Below are 13,131 nucleotides of genomic sequence, written 5' to 3'. Positions count from 1 at the left end.
CAAAATGCCTACCACGTTGAAGATGTAAACATTTTTTATTGTGAAACAAACAAGAAATAAGACAAAAAAAAAAAAAGAAACAGAAATCTTGAGTGTGCATAACTACTCCTGAAACAGGTTTCCCCTCAAGAATTTCCCTGTATTTAGCGCCATCCATCATTCCTTCAATTCTGACCAGTTTCCCAGTTCCTGCTGATGAAAAACTTCCCCACAGCATGACACTGCCACCACCGTGCTTCACTGTAGAGATGATGTTCTTGGGGTGATGAGAGGTGTTGGGTTTTCCTTGATGGCCGAAAAGCTCAATTTTAGTCACATCTGAAAAGAGTACCTTCTTCCATATGCTTGGGGAGTCTCCCACATGCCTTTCGGTGAACAGCAAACGAGCTTGCTTATTTTTTTATTTAAGTAATGGCTTTTTTCTGGCAACTCTTCCATAAAACCTAGCTCTGTGGATTGTGGTCCTATGGACAGATACTACAATCTCCACTAAGGAGCTTTGCAACTCCTCCAGGGTTATCTTTGGTCTCTTTGTTGCCTCTCTGATTAATGCCCTTCTTGCCTGGTCTGTGAATTTTGGTAGGCAGCACGCTCTTGGCAAGTTTGTTGTGGTGCCAAGTTTCGGATATTCTTTTATAACCCAACCCTGACCTGTACTTCTCCACAACTTTGTCCCTGAACTGTTTAGAGAGCTCCTTGGTCTTCATGGTGCTTGCTTGCTTGGCGGTGTCCCTTGTTCAGTGGTGTTGCAGAGTCTAGGGCCTTTCAGAACAGGTGTATATCTACTGAGATCATGTGACCCTTGGATTGCACACAGGTGGACTTTATTAAACTAATTATTATGTGACTTCTGAAGGTAATTGGTTGCACCAGATCTTATTTAGGGGTTTCATGGCAAAGGGGGTGAATACACATGCACGCACCACTTTTCAGTTTTTAATTTCTTTTTTAGAATTTTTTTAAACAAGTTATCTTTCTCATTTCATGACACCAATTTGGACTATTTTGTGTTTGGCCATTACATGAAATCCAAATAAAAATCCATTTAAATTACAGGTTGTAACGCAACAAAATAGGAAAAATGACAAGGGGGGTGAATACTTTTGTAAAGCACTGTACATGTATTGATTTAAGAAATCCTAAAAGACTCTTACAGGATTACGTCAGCTAATAAAATAAAGCGGAAAACAAAGTCTGAAAGCTAATAACTAGCAGGAAGCGTTCTACTCATTGGTCGTATTACGTATTAACGTTCTTTTGGGGTTGAAAAATCCCCATTATTATGGTCTGTGGGAGGTGATACCACAACCGAGTGGCACTAAAAATGAAATTGGTTTTTCCACTTGTGGTTGTGAGATGATGGAAATGATCTTTCCTGACAGTCTTCGAGAAATGACTTCGAATGTACTCTCCTTCTGAGAGCGTGTTCATGCATGTAAGGTTCTGAACATGTTATCGAATAAAACAGGACTGCTATCGGAAAATAATCAATAACAGGTTCGTGTGATTTAGATAACTATTAGCATCTGTCTAGAACACCATGCTCTGAAGGGTTTTATTCCTCTTATTTTACAACAATTTGCCAATGATTACAATGTTTGTTTATTAAAACAGCACATCATCACAACATACTTTCCGTCCATGACATTTATAGTTACATTTAATGTTGCATCATTTATGTCAAACCAACTGACACTGAAGAGGAGAGTCCACCAGCATGGACCTCAAAATGTGAAGGATCTGGAGAGATTCTGTATGGAGGAATGGTCTCAGATCCCTTGCCCTGTATTCTCCAACCTCATCAGGTATTATAGGAGAAGACTCAGAGCTGTTATCTTAGCAAAGGGAGGTAGCACAAAGTATTGACTAAAAGGTTGCCAATAATTGTCGCACACCTACATTTAACAAAGATTTTTATTGATTATTTTTTGGATAATCCTGTGTTGTGTTCGCAACTGTTTAATATCCATGAGAGCAGAGTATTTTTGTGAATTTTTTTTTTAAACAAAAGAACAAAATGTTTCTAAACAATAAAGACCATTTTTTCACAGCCTTCTTTGCTCATATTTACCAAGGGTGCCAATATTAGTGGAGTGCACTGTATATTTTAACAGAGCATTTGCATTGATGACGCAAGGATTTCTGCATCATTGTGCATTACTATTATTATTATCATGCATGCTATAATCAGTCGTATTGCGACTGGTTTCTATGCGAATACTGCTCGTGTCCTAGCCGTACCTCTCCGTGTTCTTTCCCACATCTGTTTGCAGCCTCTATTTATGGGAAGGGATTTATGGAGTGTGTGCACTGCTAATCTAATAGTTGCCCAGGTTTGCAGCGCTGCGCTTCCTGAAATAGTCAGCCGATAGCGGTGTGACAAAGCTAACAGGATTACGGTCTCCTTTTTGGTACACTCGTATGGAGCTCCACATAATTTATAAAAAAAAACAAAACAAAACAAAAAAAACCCCATAGATAGAAAGAGAATAATAAAGATTTATCTAATTTTTTTTATATAGGGGAAATAGAACCCTTGAGATTTTTTAAATGTGCAAATCCAACAGTTTCTGGTACTTTGAAGAATTCCAGCCTCAGCTAAAAGAATAAGACAAAGTAGTGGTTAATTTGTGCTGTTTAATGATGCACAATCATGAGTAAGCCTTTTGGAAGTAGAGTTTAATGTGAAGTGAGATGGAGGATGGTTAAGAGGCTATAAAACGTTTTTTTTTTTTTTTTTTTTTTTTTTTTTTTTATCAGCGTTGCCGTTATCAGTATTCCAGCTTCAGTCAGCCAAGACACACTCTTCAACCTGTCCCTTTCAGTCTGCTTGCCCCCTCTGGTGTATGTGTGTGTGTGTGTGTGTGTGTACAGTATGTATGTGTGGGTGTGTGCACGAGACAGTGGCTGCCACTGCTATAAATAGCCAGCATGTTCAGCACAATTTACATACTGTATAGTTCATAGAAAGAGCAACAAAGATAAAACAGCCTAAAATATCAGAGGTGTCTACATGGGAGGTCAAAGAATAGTTTTATGTTCACTAACCAACAGGAACGAATGTTATGTACTACTGTATTATATCAATTTTAAGATAGAAAACGTATACTAAGTTTTTTTTCTTCTGCATGACTTTGATCTAATTCCTTTCCAATGTCTGAGTATCTACCTCACAATTAACGTCACTTTACACTGAAGCATAAATCTCAGACACCCAGGGTTTAAAAGTTTACCAGTTTGTAACGCCAGGCCTAACTGTACTTGACTCAATGAATGAATTAAAGGGATAGTTCACCCAAAAATGAAAATTCTGTCATCGGTTACTCCCCCTCATTTCGTTCCAAACCCATAAGACCTTCGTTCATAGTCGGAATACAAATGAAGACGTTTTAATGAAACGTGGGAGATTTCTGTCCCTCCATTTACAGTCCACTTCAAGTAACCAAAACTTTCAAGAGCCAAAAAAGTTCATAACGTGGTTCTCTTGTGAACATGTGTCGGAGATCTATGTGGAAGTGAAGATATTTAGTCAATAAAGACTTAACTTCATTTTATTTTTGCGCAAGCGAAGCATTCATATCGCTTCATAAAACTGGGATTTAAGCACTGGAGTCACATGGATTACCTTTACGATGCCTTTATGAACTTTTTGGAGCTTGAAAGTTTTGGTTACTGGACTGTAAATGGAGGGACAGAAATCTCCCAGGTTTCATTAAAACATCTTCATTTGTGTTCTGAAGATGAACGGAAGTCTGATGGGTTTGGAACGACCTGAGGGGGAGTAACTAATGACAGAAATTTCTTTTTTGGGTGAACTATCCCTTTAAAGTGAGCGTATTCGATAAATCCATAATCAGTTTATGGTTCAAACTGTGAGCATGCTTACTAAGTGTCACAAAATAGCTTCTATTTGACCATGATCAGATTTAGTATACTGTGGCAACTTTAATTTGTATGGTATCAGTATGTGATAAGAAAGAAATAAAAATGCACAACAGAAAGCTGTGTTGGATCAAGTGCTATTTGACACGTTTCTATTTTATACGTTAATCATTTGCACTAATTATACATTATCACTAATGTGATAATTGCAACAAGGACTATTCAATCAGCAGTATATTAGACCAATTAGATGTTTATTTCAACACATACCATTTTCTCATTTCATACATCACCATATTAGTCTTTTTGTCCCCCCCAATCGTCTCTTGTGTTTATGTTACATCATATTACATCACCATTTGAGAGCAAGGGGGGAAAAATGATGTGTCTGTGTCTTCAGTCTGCATTTTCTATCCCTTAATTGTTTTGGGCTTAAAGGAAAGTGCTTGTGTTTAATGGTGGTCTAGACACTATATATCTGATGCCTCATACTCATTAAAATACATCTGGCAAACTTGTAGGTGTGAACTAGACACACAGTTCAATTTGCATAATCTGAAAAATCCACTTCAGCACGTGCGCAACTCCACTCTGAATACGCATAACTTTCATTGCATAAATATTGATGTAACTTTTGGACATATGCATGTCGGTGATTCTTCCAGCTCATGGTGTGTAAAGACAAACCTGTAAAGCGAAGGATCCCGTTTCAGGATGTCCATATTGATGTGCTGCTCGATCAGACTGTACAGCAGGATGGGCAGCGAGGTGAAGCTGATATTGTACAGTGTGAGATATGCCGTATCATATAGTGGCTGTAGGGGGAGGGGGGGAGATGGGGGGGAGGAAGATCCACAATGCAAGGAAATGCAAACTCTAGAAATCACACATGAAGATTCTTCACATGCTGAACAATGAACATTTGGTGGTGCTGTATACATACCTGCTGGGAGAAGCCACAGAAGAACTGATAAAGAAATTGGGGAAAGATGAAGCACACATTCTGGGGAAAGAGAGACACAGAAAGAGAGATAAAAACGTACAGATTTTTGCTGCAGTCCCAAGTGGGGAGGGGGGAACAAACAAACCAAAAACACACACACACACACACACACACACACACACACACACACCACACATTATGAAGCGTGAACTCACAGACTAAATATAGCGCTAAGATTCCATGGTGCTATTTTCCCTTAAAAAGCTACCTCACCTTCCTCGCAATAGAACATATACAAAATGCCATACCGTAGCATGCAATGTACAGCTGCGGACATAGGTTTACATACGCCTTGCAGAATCTGCAAAACGTTAATCATTTTTTAAAAAATCATAAGAAGAATCATAAAAATTGCATGACTATTACAAAAGGTGCAAACATTCACTGATGTTCAAGAAGGCAACACGTTACATTAAGAGTCAGGGGGGTGTAAACTTTTGAACAGGATAATCGATGTAAATTGTTATTTTATTTAAAGATCTTTTTTCTTTTTTCATTTAGTTCTACCCCTCAGAAGCTACATAAGATATTTACATGTTTCCCAGAAAACAATGACAATTTACACCAATCATCCTGTTCAAAAGTTTATACCCCTCTGGCTCTTAATGTATCACGTTGCTTTCTTGAGCATCAGTGAATGTTTGCACCTTTTGTAATAGTTGTGTACGAGTCCCTCAGTTGTCCTCAGCGTGTAAAGATGGATCTCAACATCAAATAGCCGCTGCTGGAAAGGGGTCAAATATGCAGAATAAGCTGGAAAAGTAAAGAATGTGCAGGACCTGGAGGATTTATCTGAAGAACAGTGGGCAGTTTAACTGCTCAGGACAAACAAGGGACTCATGATTGACTCTCACAAAACATTAAAACAGTGGTTGATCATCCAGGTAACGACACACAGTATTAATAACCAAGCGTATGTAAACTTTTGAACTGGTTCATTTGTGTAAATTTAGTTAGAAATAGTTTATTAGGGCAGAACTAAATAAAAAACAAAATGTCATTTGTATGATATATAATTTTTTTAAATGATTAACATTTTGCAGATTCTGCTAGTTGCACGTAAACGTATGACCTCAAGTGTACACTCTAAACAAAAGACATTTAATGTAATAAAACTGCAAAAACATACAGTATACATGTGCATATAAAACAATAAACTTTGCATGTACTACATGAGAGAAAACCTCTACCTTGTAGAAGAAGTACTGCACCAGCTCGGATATTCTGATATAGTAGTAATGGCCGTGCACCAGCAGCATCTTCTTTAGGTGCTTAAATTTTGGAATTGCATAGTCACTGTTGCGGGCTGCCTGTCTTCCCTCTTTACCCATGATGCCTAGAGGCAGAATGAACAGACTAGTCTTTGGAGGCCAAAGCAGGCAAAACAGTCAAGTAAAATGTGTGCATCACATTGGACATTACAATACATTAGGAATGGTACTGATGATTAGTCAACGTGGTTGATGAGTAAAATATTATAAGATCAATCCTGAAAATGTAAATATAAAATCTAAAAATGATTATGATTAAGTTCTGAAAATTAAAAAAATATATATACTGAAAAATTTACTAAAGTTACTGGAGTCATTTTTCCAAATTCAAGGAACTGTATCATATAACATTGTTTTAATTGTAGTAAAACAAACTATAGTACAAAAAAGGAACAATCATCAGGTACAGTGCAGTCACCCAGGCCGTTAGCAGTGTAAAAATACCTTAACATACTTTCTATCCTAATAAAACCAGCACATAAATCATTATTTACTTCTCCAGTACTTCACAGAGTTTACTGTGTGTATTTAAGAGACCCAGAACCATCTGTTTTACCATATGGTAGCTAAATATGATGCCTAATTTATGTGTAAAGTCTGCACTGTCACGAGGGGGTGCATTATAACAGCAGCTACTTTTTGATCGCAGGGAGCCCTCTTCCCTTCTGCCCTGCTTCACACAAATCACCACGGCGAAAGCATAAATCAGCAGTAAAGCTGCTGGAAGAGCTGCTGACTAGCAAGCCGGATGTGCAGCGGTACTGCAACAAGTAACACTTAACAGTTAAGGCAAATACAGTAATCGTGTTTGTAGTTCTGCTGATCCAGGGTTCAAAAATATCTTCTAGTTAGAGGCGTGTGCTTACCGATGCCCACATGAGCTTCCAGGATCATGCTGACGTCATTCGCGCCGTCTCCGATGGCCAGAGTGATGGGATGCTCCTTTGACATCTTTATCAGCTTAACGATCTGAAAGAGCAAAACCATGTTCAAGTCCATGTTCAAACCAAGTCCTAACATGGAAATAGGGTTGTACGGTATACCGGTACTACCGCGATACTAAAGCTTCAAAACACCACAACACCACTGTATATTTTAAATCGCAGTATCGTCGATACAGCAGTACCGTAAGTAATGTTGTACGTGCGGCAGTTAATACGTACAATTTTCACTAAAATGACACATCTCACTACTTTTGCAGAATAATCAAAGGTTAGTGACACTTCATTTAACCTAAACTCTACCTTAACCTTTAAAGATTTCCTGTTTGCTACCAAGCGAGCTAACGTTACTGTAACCGCTGTGTGTAAATACTAAAATTAGCCGTGTTTGATATTAAGCGAGCTAACGTTACTGTAACCGCTGTGTGTAAATACTAAAATTAGCCGTGTTTGATATTAAGCGAGCTAACGTTACTGTAACCGCTGTGTGTAAATACTAAAATTAGCCGTGTTTGATATTAAGCGAGCTAACGTTATGCTAACCGCTGTGTGTAAATAATAAAATTAGCCGTGTTTGATATTAAGCGAGCTAACGTTATGCTAACCGCTGTGTGTAAATAATAAAATTAGCCGTGTTTGATATTAAGCGAGCTAACGTTACTGTAACCGCTGTGTGTAAATACTAAAATTAGCCGTGTTTGATATTAAGCGAGCTAACGTTATGCTAACCGCTGTGTGTAAATAATAAAATTAGCCGTGTTTGATATTAAGCGAGCTAACATTACGCTAACCGCTGTGTGTAAATAATAAAATTAGCCGTGTTTGATATTAAGCGAGCTAACATTACTGTAATGTTATGTCATTCCAGTGATATGGATCCAGGAACATGTCCCACATGGACTGGAAGAGGAAATTCTGGGTTACCTGCGCTTTCTGAAGCGGGGCCATGCGGCAGCACAGCACGGCGCTGCAGTTCCTGCAGATCTCCAGGAAGATCTCCTTGTAGTTTCCTGTGCTGCTGTTCTGCACCGGTTTCAGCACTGCAGACAGAGTGGCTCCGTCGATGATCAGCCCGTAGTCCTGGAACTCATTAGACAGGCTGTGGAAACACATGTATACAGGCGGGCTCATTCACAATGCGTGTGTTAAAGGAATAAGGGCTGCATGATATATCTCCTGTTAATCGCTATGGCAGTACTAACCTATAGAAGAGTAATCCAACGAGCTTGGAATAAAACCACTCATTTTGCTGCATGTGTAGCTGTTCCTTAATCGATCTGTGCTTTGATGGTTGGCTCTTATAGTAGACGAAGATATATTTATATAGCGCCTTTCCGAAGCTCAAGGTCACTTAGTACGTTTGTTACTAAAGTTCCAACGTTATCCATAGTTTAGGGATGAACCAATTTATAACATATTTAAGCCACATAATGGAAAACAACTGCATGTGCATTCATTCATTTAGTGCATTAGGTTTAATTCTATTACTGTGTGTGTGTTTATCTTCACAACTCAACTCCTGTGCTGACTGAGCATACTGTATGTATGATGCATATTATTCACCTACCGAGTGTCTTCTCTTAACCATATCTCCATTTTCCAAATCACTTGTGCATGCTATGTGTAATATGTTTGATTCTATGTGTGTGTGTGTGTGTATCCATGTATCACAGCTGTCAGAACATACTAATTGTTGTATTGGACATGCCTGATGTTTGCGTAATGCCGCTGATAGATTTTCCATCTTTTCTCTGCTTCAAAATGGCTAACGTTTCTCCCATAGACAGCTCTCTGATCGTCATGTTGGGTTATCGTTTTTAACAACAACTGCGGCCTTCATACGCAAAACTGAAGGTTAAACCCAAGAGCAGATGTTCAGAGCAATTTACTGTTTAAACGATCAATCTAACAGGACACACCTGGGTGACAAGAAACACCTGTCGGTCGCATGTTCCAATATTTTTGCTCGCCTAAAAACTGGGTGGTCTGATACAAAATGTGCTATGTTCTACACCGTTTAACACATCTACATATACATACAAGGAAATAAAATCTGGAATTCTAAACTCTCTTCTCATATCCATCTTTTGATCTCAAACCCAAATGTCTTCAGTCTACAACAAAAAAAAAAAATGAACTGGCCTTGCTGTTCCAATAGTTTCAGAGGGGAATGTACGCTACACTGTGCATGTATCAAACCATCTCCATGTTTATAGCACAGATTCGATCCACAGGTATTATGTATGGTGTGGGGGTGTGTGTGTGTGTGTGTGTGTGTGTGTGTGTGTGTGTGTGTGTGTGTGTGTGTGTGTGTGTGTGTATACCCACCCAGAGAACGTGTCACGGCTCATGGTGCCGTGGTGCCGCAGTACGGTCCTGCTCAGCTCGAACAGCACATCGTGCAAACTCTGCTCCTCCGTCCTCTTCGTGGTCAGCTCCAGGATCTGCGTGCTCCTGCGGAACAGCTTGCTGGCGTAACACGTGGCAGCCGCCGTCTCCATCTTGTCGCCAGTGAGGACCCACACCTTCATGCCTGCCTTGTGCAGGGACTCGATGGTGTCGGCCGCTTTGTCCTGCAGCCTGGAAACGAGAATCCAAAGATGAAAACGGTTTACACTTGACTCAAAATATATTTGTTTTAAAATATCATGCAAGCTAATCAATGCAAAACAATAAATTATGGCTGCAACTATCTATTATTTTCATAATCGATTAGTTGGCCAATTATTTATATATCTTCGATGAATCGTATTGGGGGGGGGTGAAATTTTCAGTACCTTTTTGTTTTGTTTTTTAAATAAAATCCACAAACTGAGTGTTACAAATATAAACTTCAGACTAAAACTTTACACAACTGTTTGTCCAATTATATAAGACTGAAAAGAACCCAATACACACAGCTGAATATATACATTATTCTTCATTTAGCACTGTAGTTTCATTTAGTGCTTTTTGTGCATTCATAAAAATAATGCATAAATACTTGTGCATATGTTGCTGACTCTGGGTATCTGCTAAAGCTAACAGCGTCACATTACGTGCGTATGACATCACGCGCCGTCGACTAAAAAGCGGTTATACTTCTGGTTAGTAAAAAACCGCTAGAGCTCCTTTTGAGATGATATTACATTTCTAAAACTCATACACTAGACGGTAGAGTACACAGTGCATAGTGTAGGTGCATAGTACGTCATTTGGGACACAACTTTAGCATTTACTCTCCGAAGCATGTTTTCGGAACAGAAGTAACGCAGAGTAAACGCACCCCGAACCGTGCGCAGACCAACTAATCGATAATGAGATTCGTTGACAACGATTTTCATAATCGATAATTATCGATTAGTTGTTGCAGCTAATTATCGATTAGTTGTTGCATCCGTTGTGCATAGTGGTATCCGCTATGTTTTACTCAGTTAGTGTACACAGTGCATGTGCTTTTTTTTCCCTTTTTGCTGAAGTTACACTATCACTAGCAGTACAGTAGCAGTTCTCTGCTCTCGGTAGTTGTGAGAGGAGCTGATCCTGAGTTGCCCTGTCACAGGCTGCTTCACTCGATAATTAAGCCGCACAGCAGCAAGGAGTCGCAGTCCTGCTCCGCTGCCAGACAATTACTGCACGAAAGCCCCCGATGAGCATCGCCCACTGCACTGCGACTCATCAAGAGCTGCCAGGACTCATTCCGCTCTAGGCACAACGCTTTCATTTGGGTCTGTCTCACTCCTGCACATTCCTTCACTCCCGCTGCCACCTTTTGGCTTTCTAACCCTTTGTTTAATTTGTACTCGGGCAACCGATGTGAACTCGTGTTTGTTTTTTTGGGGGTTTTTTTCCCCACCCTTTAACTCCATCCAGTTCATTTGTCTTCCGAAGGGAGATTTGGGAATTCAAGGCACTTTATTTGCTGTCTGACTTCACTGCAAAGTCGAAGACATTCAACAAGCACTTCATGTACTTTCACATTTTCAGAGCTGCCAACTGTGAAGAGGAATAATGTGTAGTTCCACAGAAGGGGAAGGAGGGGGCTGATATATACACATACACACACACACACACACACACCCACCCACCCACAGGTTTCTACCTCAGAAATGTGATTTGTGAAAGGGCTATATTGAAAATGTACTGTCATTTTATCTCTCTATCTTAGGAAAAAGATGCTACATAGAGTAATTAATAAGAAATAAGACCAACGACAAGTGCCAGCCTCCACAGACCTGACTGCACTGTTTGAATGCATCTGCGTTGATTATTAGTTATTACATTGCAGGCCTATTTAATCTTATTTCTTGGTCAAAAATCTCAGCCTTTTTTGGCTGAGCTGTCAGCCGCAACTGTCAGTCATTCCCGATTCGTTTCATTGGGTCATCTGCTGTCTGAAAATGCAGCACTCCAACCCAAAATGATTAAAGTTCTGCATTTTGCTCTACAGCAAGTTCCTTCTTGCATCAATCCTGATTTGCTTGACTAATAACTTTATACATACCCAGTTTAACAGACTTCTAAAAGCATTACCAGTATCCCTACTTCATCAAGACGCCACATTGTTGGCCACAAATCGACTCAAGCGGGACTCTAATTACTTTCTCCCCACGTTAATTGCTGACAGCAGAGCCTAACGGATAGACTTTATTGACTGGCTGAGCATGCATGACTGTTGCATCAGTACACACAGAAGATACACATACAGGAGGGGCAATTACGTTGAAGTCAGACTGAATCTGATTCACAATCCTTGATTCATGACTCACCTGTCCTCGACAGCTGTTGCTCCTAGCAGGATGAAATCCCTCTCGATGAGGTCATACGCCTCAGCCAGCTTCCTGTCCCGCTCCTGCAGAGCTAGCTTAGCGCTGTTGATGAGATGACACACTTCCTCATAGTCCTCCCGGCTCAGCTTCTTGTACGCTACGCAAAGCGTCCGTAAACCCTCCTAATCAGGAAGCAAGAAGGTCAAACACGCAAACATAAGCATTTCAAAGGAAAATGGAATGGCTTAGAAGTGACGACGCACACTCAGGGGATACACTAAGTAACCTTTTAAGATATAAATGGAATTCATATATATATATATATATATATATATATATATATATATATATATATATATATATATATATATATGATATCTTTAAATATTTTAATATATATATTACATTGTGGAGGTCCCACAAAAGTTATACCCTTCATAGTGAGCATACGTAAATCTGTGAGTTATCTAAACCAAGTATGTAAAAAATGTTACAAATAAAATGTCAGTGTATCCAGTAACAAAGAAACAGTCCTGATTATACAACAGTTAGTTCTGATTCGCTAATCTGATTGGTCAAACGGCATTCGTAAAACTTCCTAGATCGAAACGGTTAGTACAGTGGTGTTAGTGACATCATCGGCAGACACGGCAAACGATACTTTTCAGGAATATCATTTTTGACTTAAAAGGAAGGCCAAAAGGGACGCCAATTGTACCGGAAGCACCTTTAACGGGAACATACAAATCTACATTAAGCTAGCCAGCCGATGTGCTATAAAGCGAGTGTGGCTGCTTCAGGATCTATTTCCGCTAGCGAGGAAAAATACACAGAACGTTTCGCCATGTCGTGTCCGAAATGTCAGTTAATCGATATTAACGTTGTATTAATGTTAGTTAATACAACATTAATGTTGATATGAACTGTGGTATAAAAGCAATATCGCACTCGCAATCGTGCGGTTATACCGAATATCACCCTGCGGACTCTTGCCTGCAGCCCTGTACTCTTGCTTAAATAGATGGCAAAAGCAATATACAGCTAGTCTGGAAAAATAATCTAATATGGATTTGAATATATAATCTAATTGGGGCGTGGTATGTATAAAACTACCATATTCTTTTGGGAAAGTCAACCAGTAGTAGACTTTTTCTTTCTCTGGATGTTGGATTAACTGGCAAATGCGAATGAAAAACCGATTACGTAAGTAATAAATCTGCTAGAAATTTGTCCATCAATGTAACTGCTAACCTTTTAAATACATCACATGCGACACTGCTGGTCGT

At 39.4% G+C, this 13,131-nt stretch overlaps 1 protein-coding gene across 4 annotated transcripts in view; it reads right to left on the bottom strand.

The window, feature by feature from the left end:
* The window catches only part of atp11a (ATPase phospholipid transporting 11A), a 99,387-nt gene that overhangs the window by 15,634 nt on the left and 70,622 nt on the right, over positions 1-13,131 (bottom strand). For all 4 annotated transcript variants that reach the window (XM_053616264.1, XM_053616263.1, XM_053616265.1 and 1 more), the window contains 7 exons: positions 11,846-12,027; positions 9,426-9,677; positions 8,022-8,196; positions 7,023-7,125; positions 6,076-6,221; positions 4,826-4,885; positions 4,570-4,697 (listed from right to left, as the gene is read on the bottom strand). In XM_053616264.1, coding sequence (XP_053472239.1) covers positions 4,570-4,697; positions 4,826-4,885; positions 6,076-6,221; positions 7,023-7,125; positions 8,022-8,196; positions 9,426-9,677; positions 11,846-12,027 — 1,046 coding nt within the window. The remainder of the gene's footprint in view (positions 1-4,569; positions 4,698-4,825; positions 4,886-6,075; positions 6,222-7,022; positions 7,126-8,021; positions 8,197-9,425; positions 9,678-11,845; positions 12,028-13,131) is intronic.

This window comes from Ictalurus furcatus, chromosome 26 (genome assembly GCF_023375685.1).
Source record: "Ictalurus furcatus strain D&B chromosome 26, Billie_1.0, whole genome shotgun sequence".
Lineage (NCBI taxonomy): Eukaryota > Metazoa > Chordata > Actinopteri > Siluriformes > Ictaluridae > Ictalurus > Ictalurus furcatus.
Note: the sequence above shows the minus strand (reverse complement) of the source record. Positions and strands in the feature narration are given on the sequence as shown.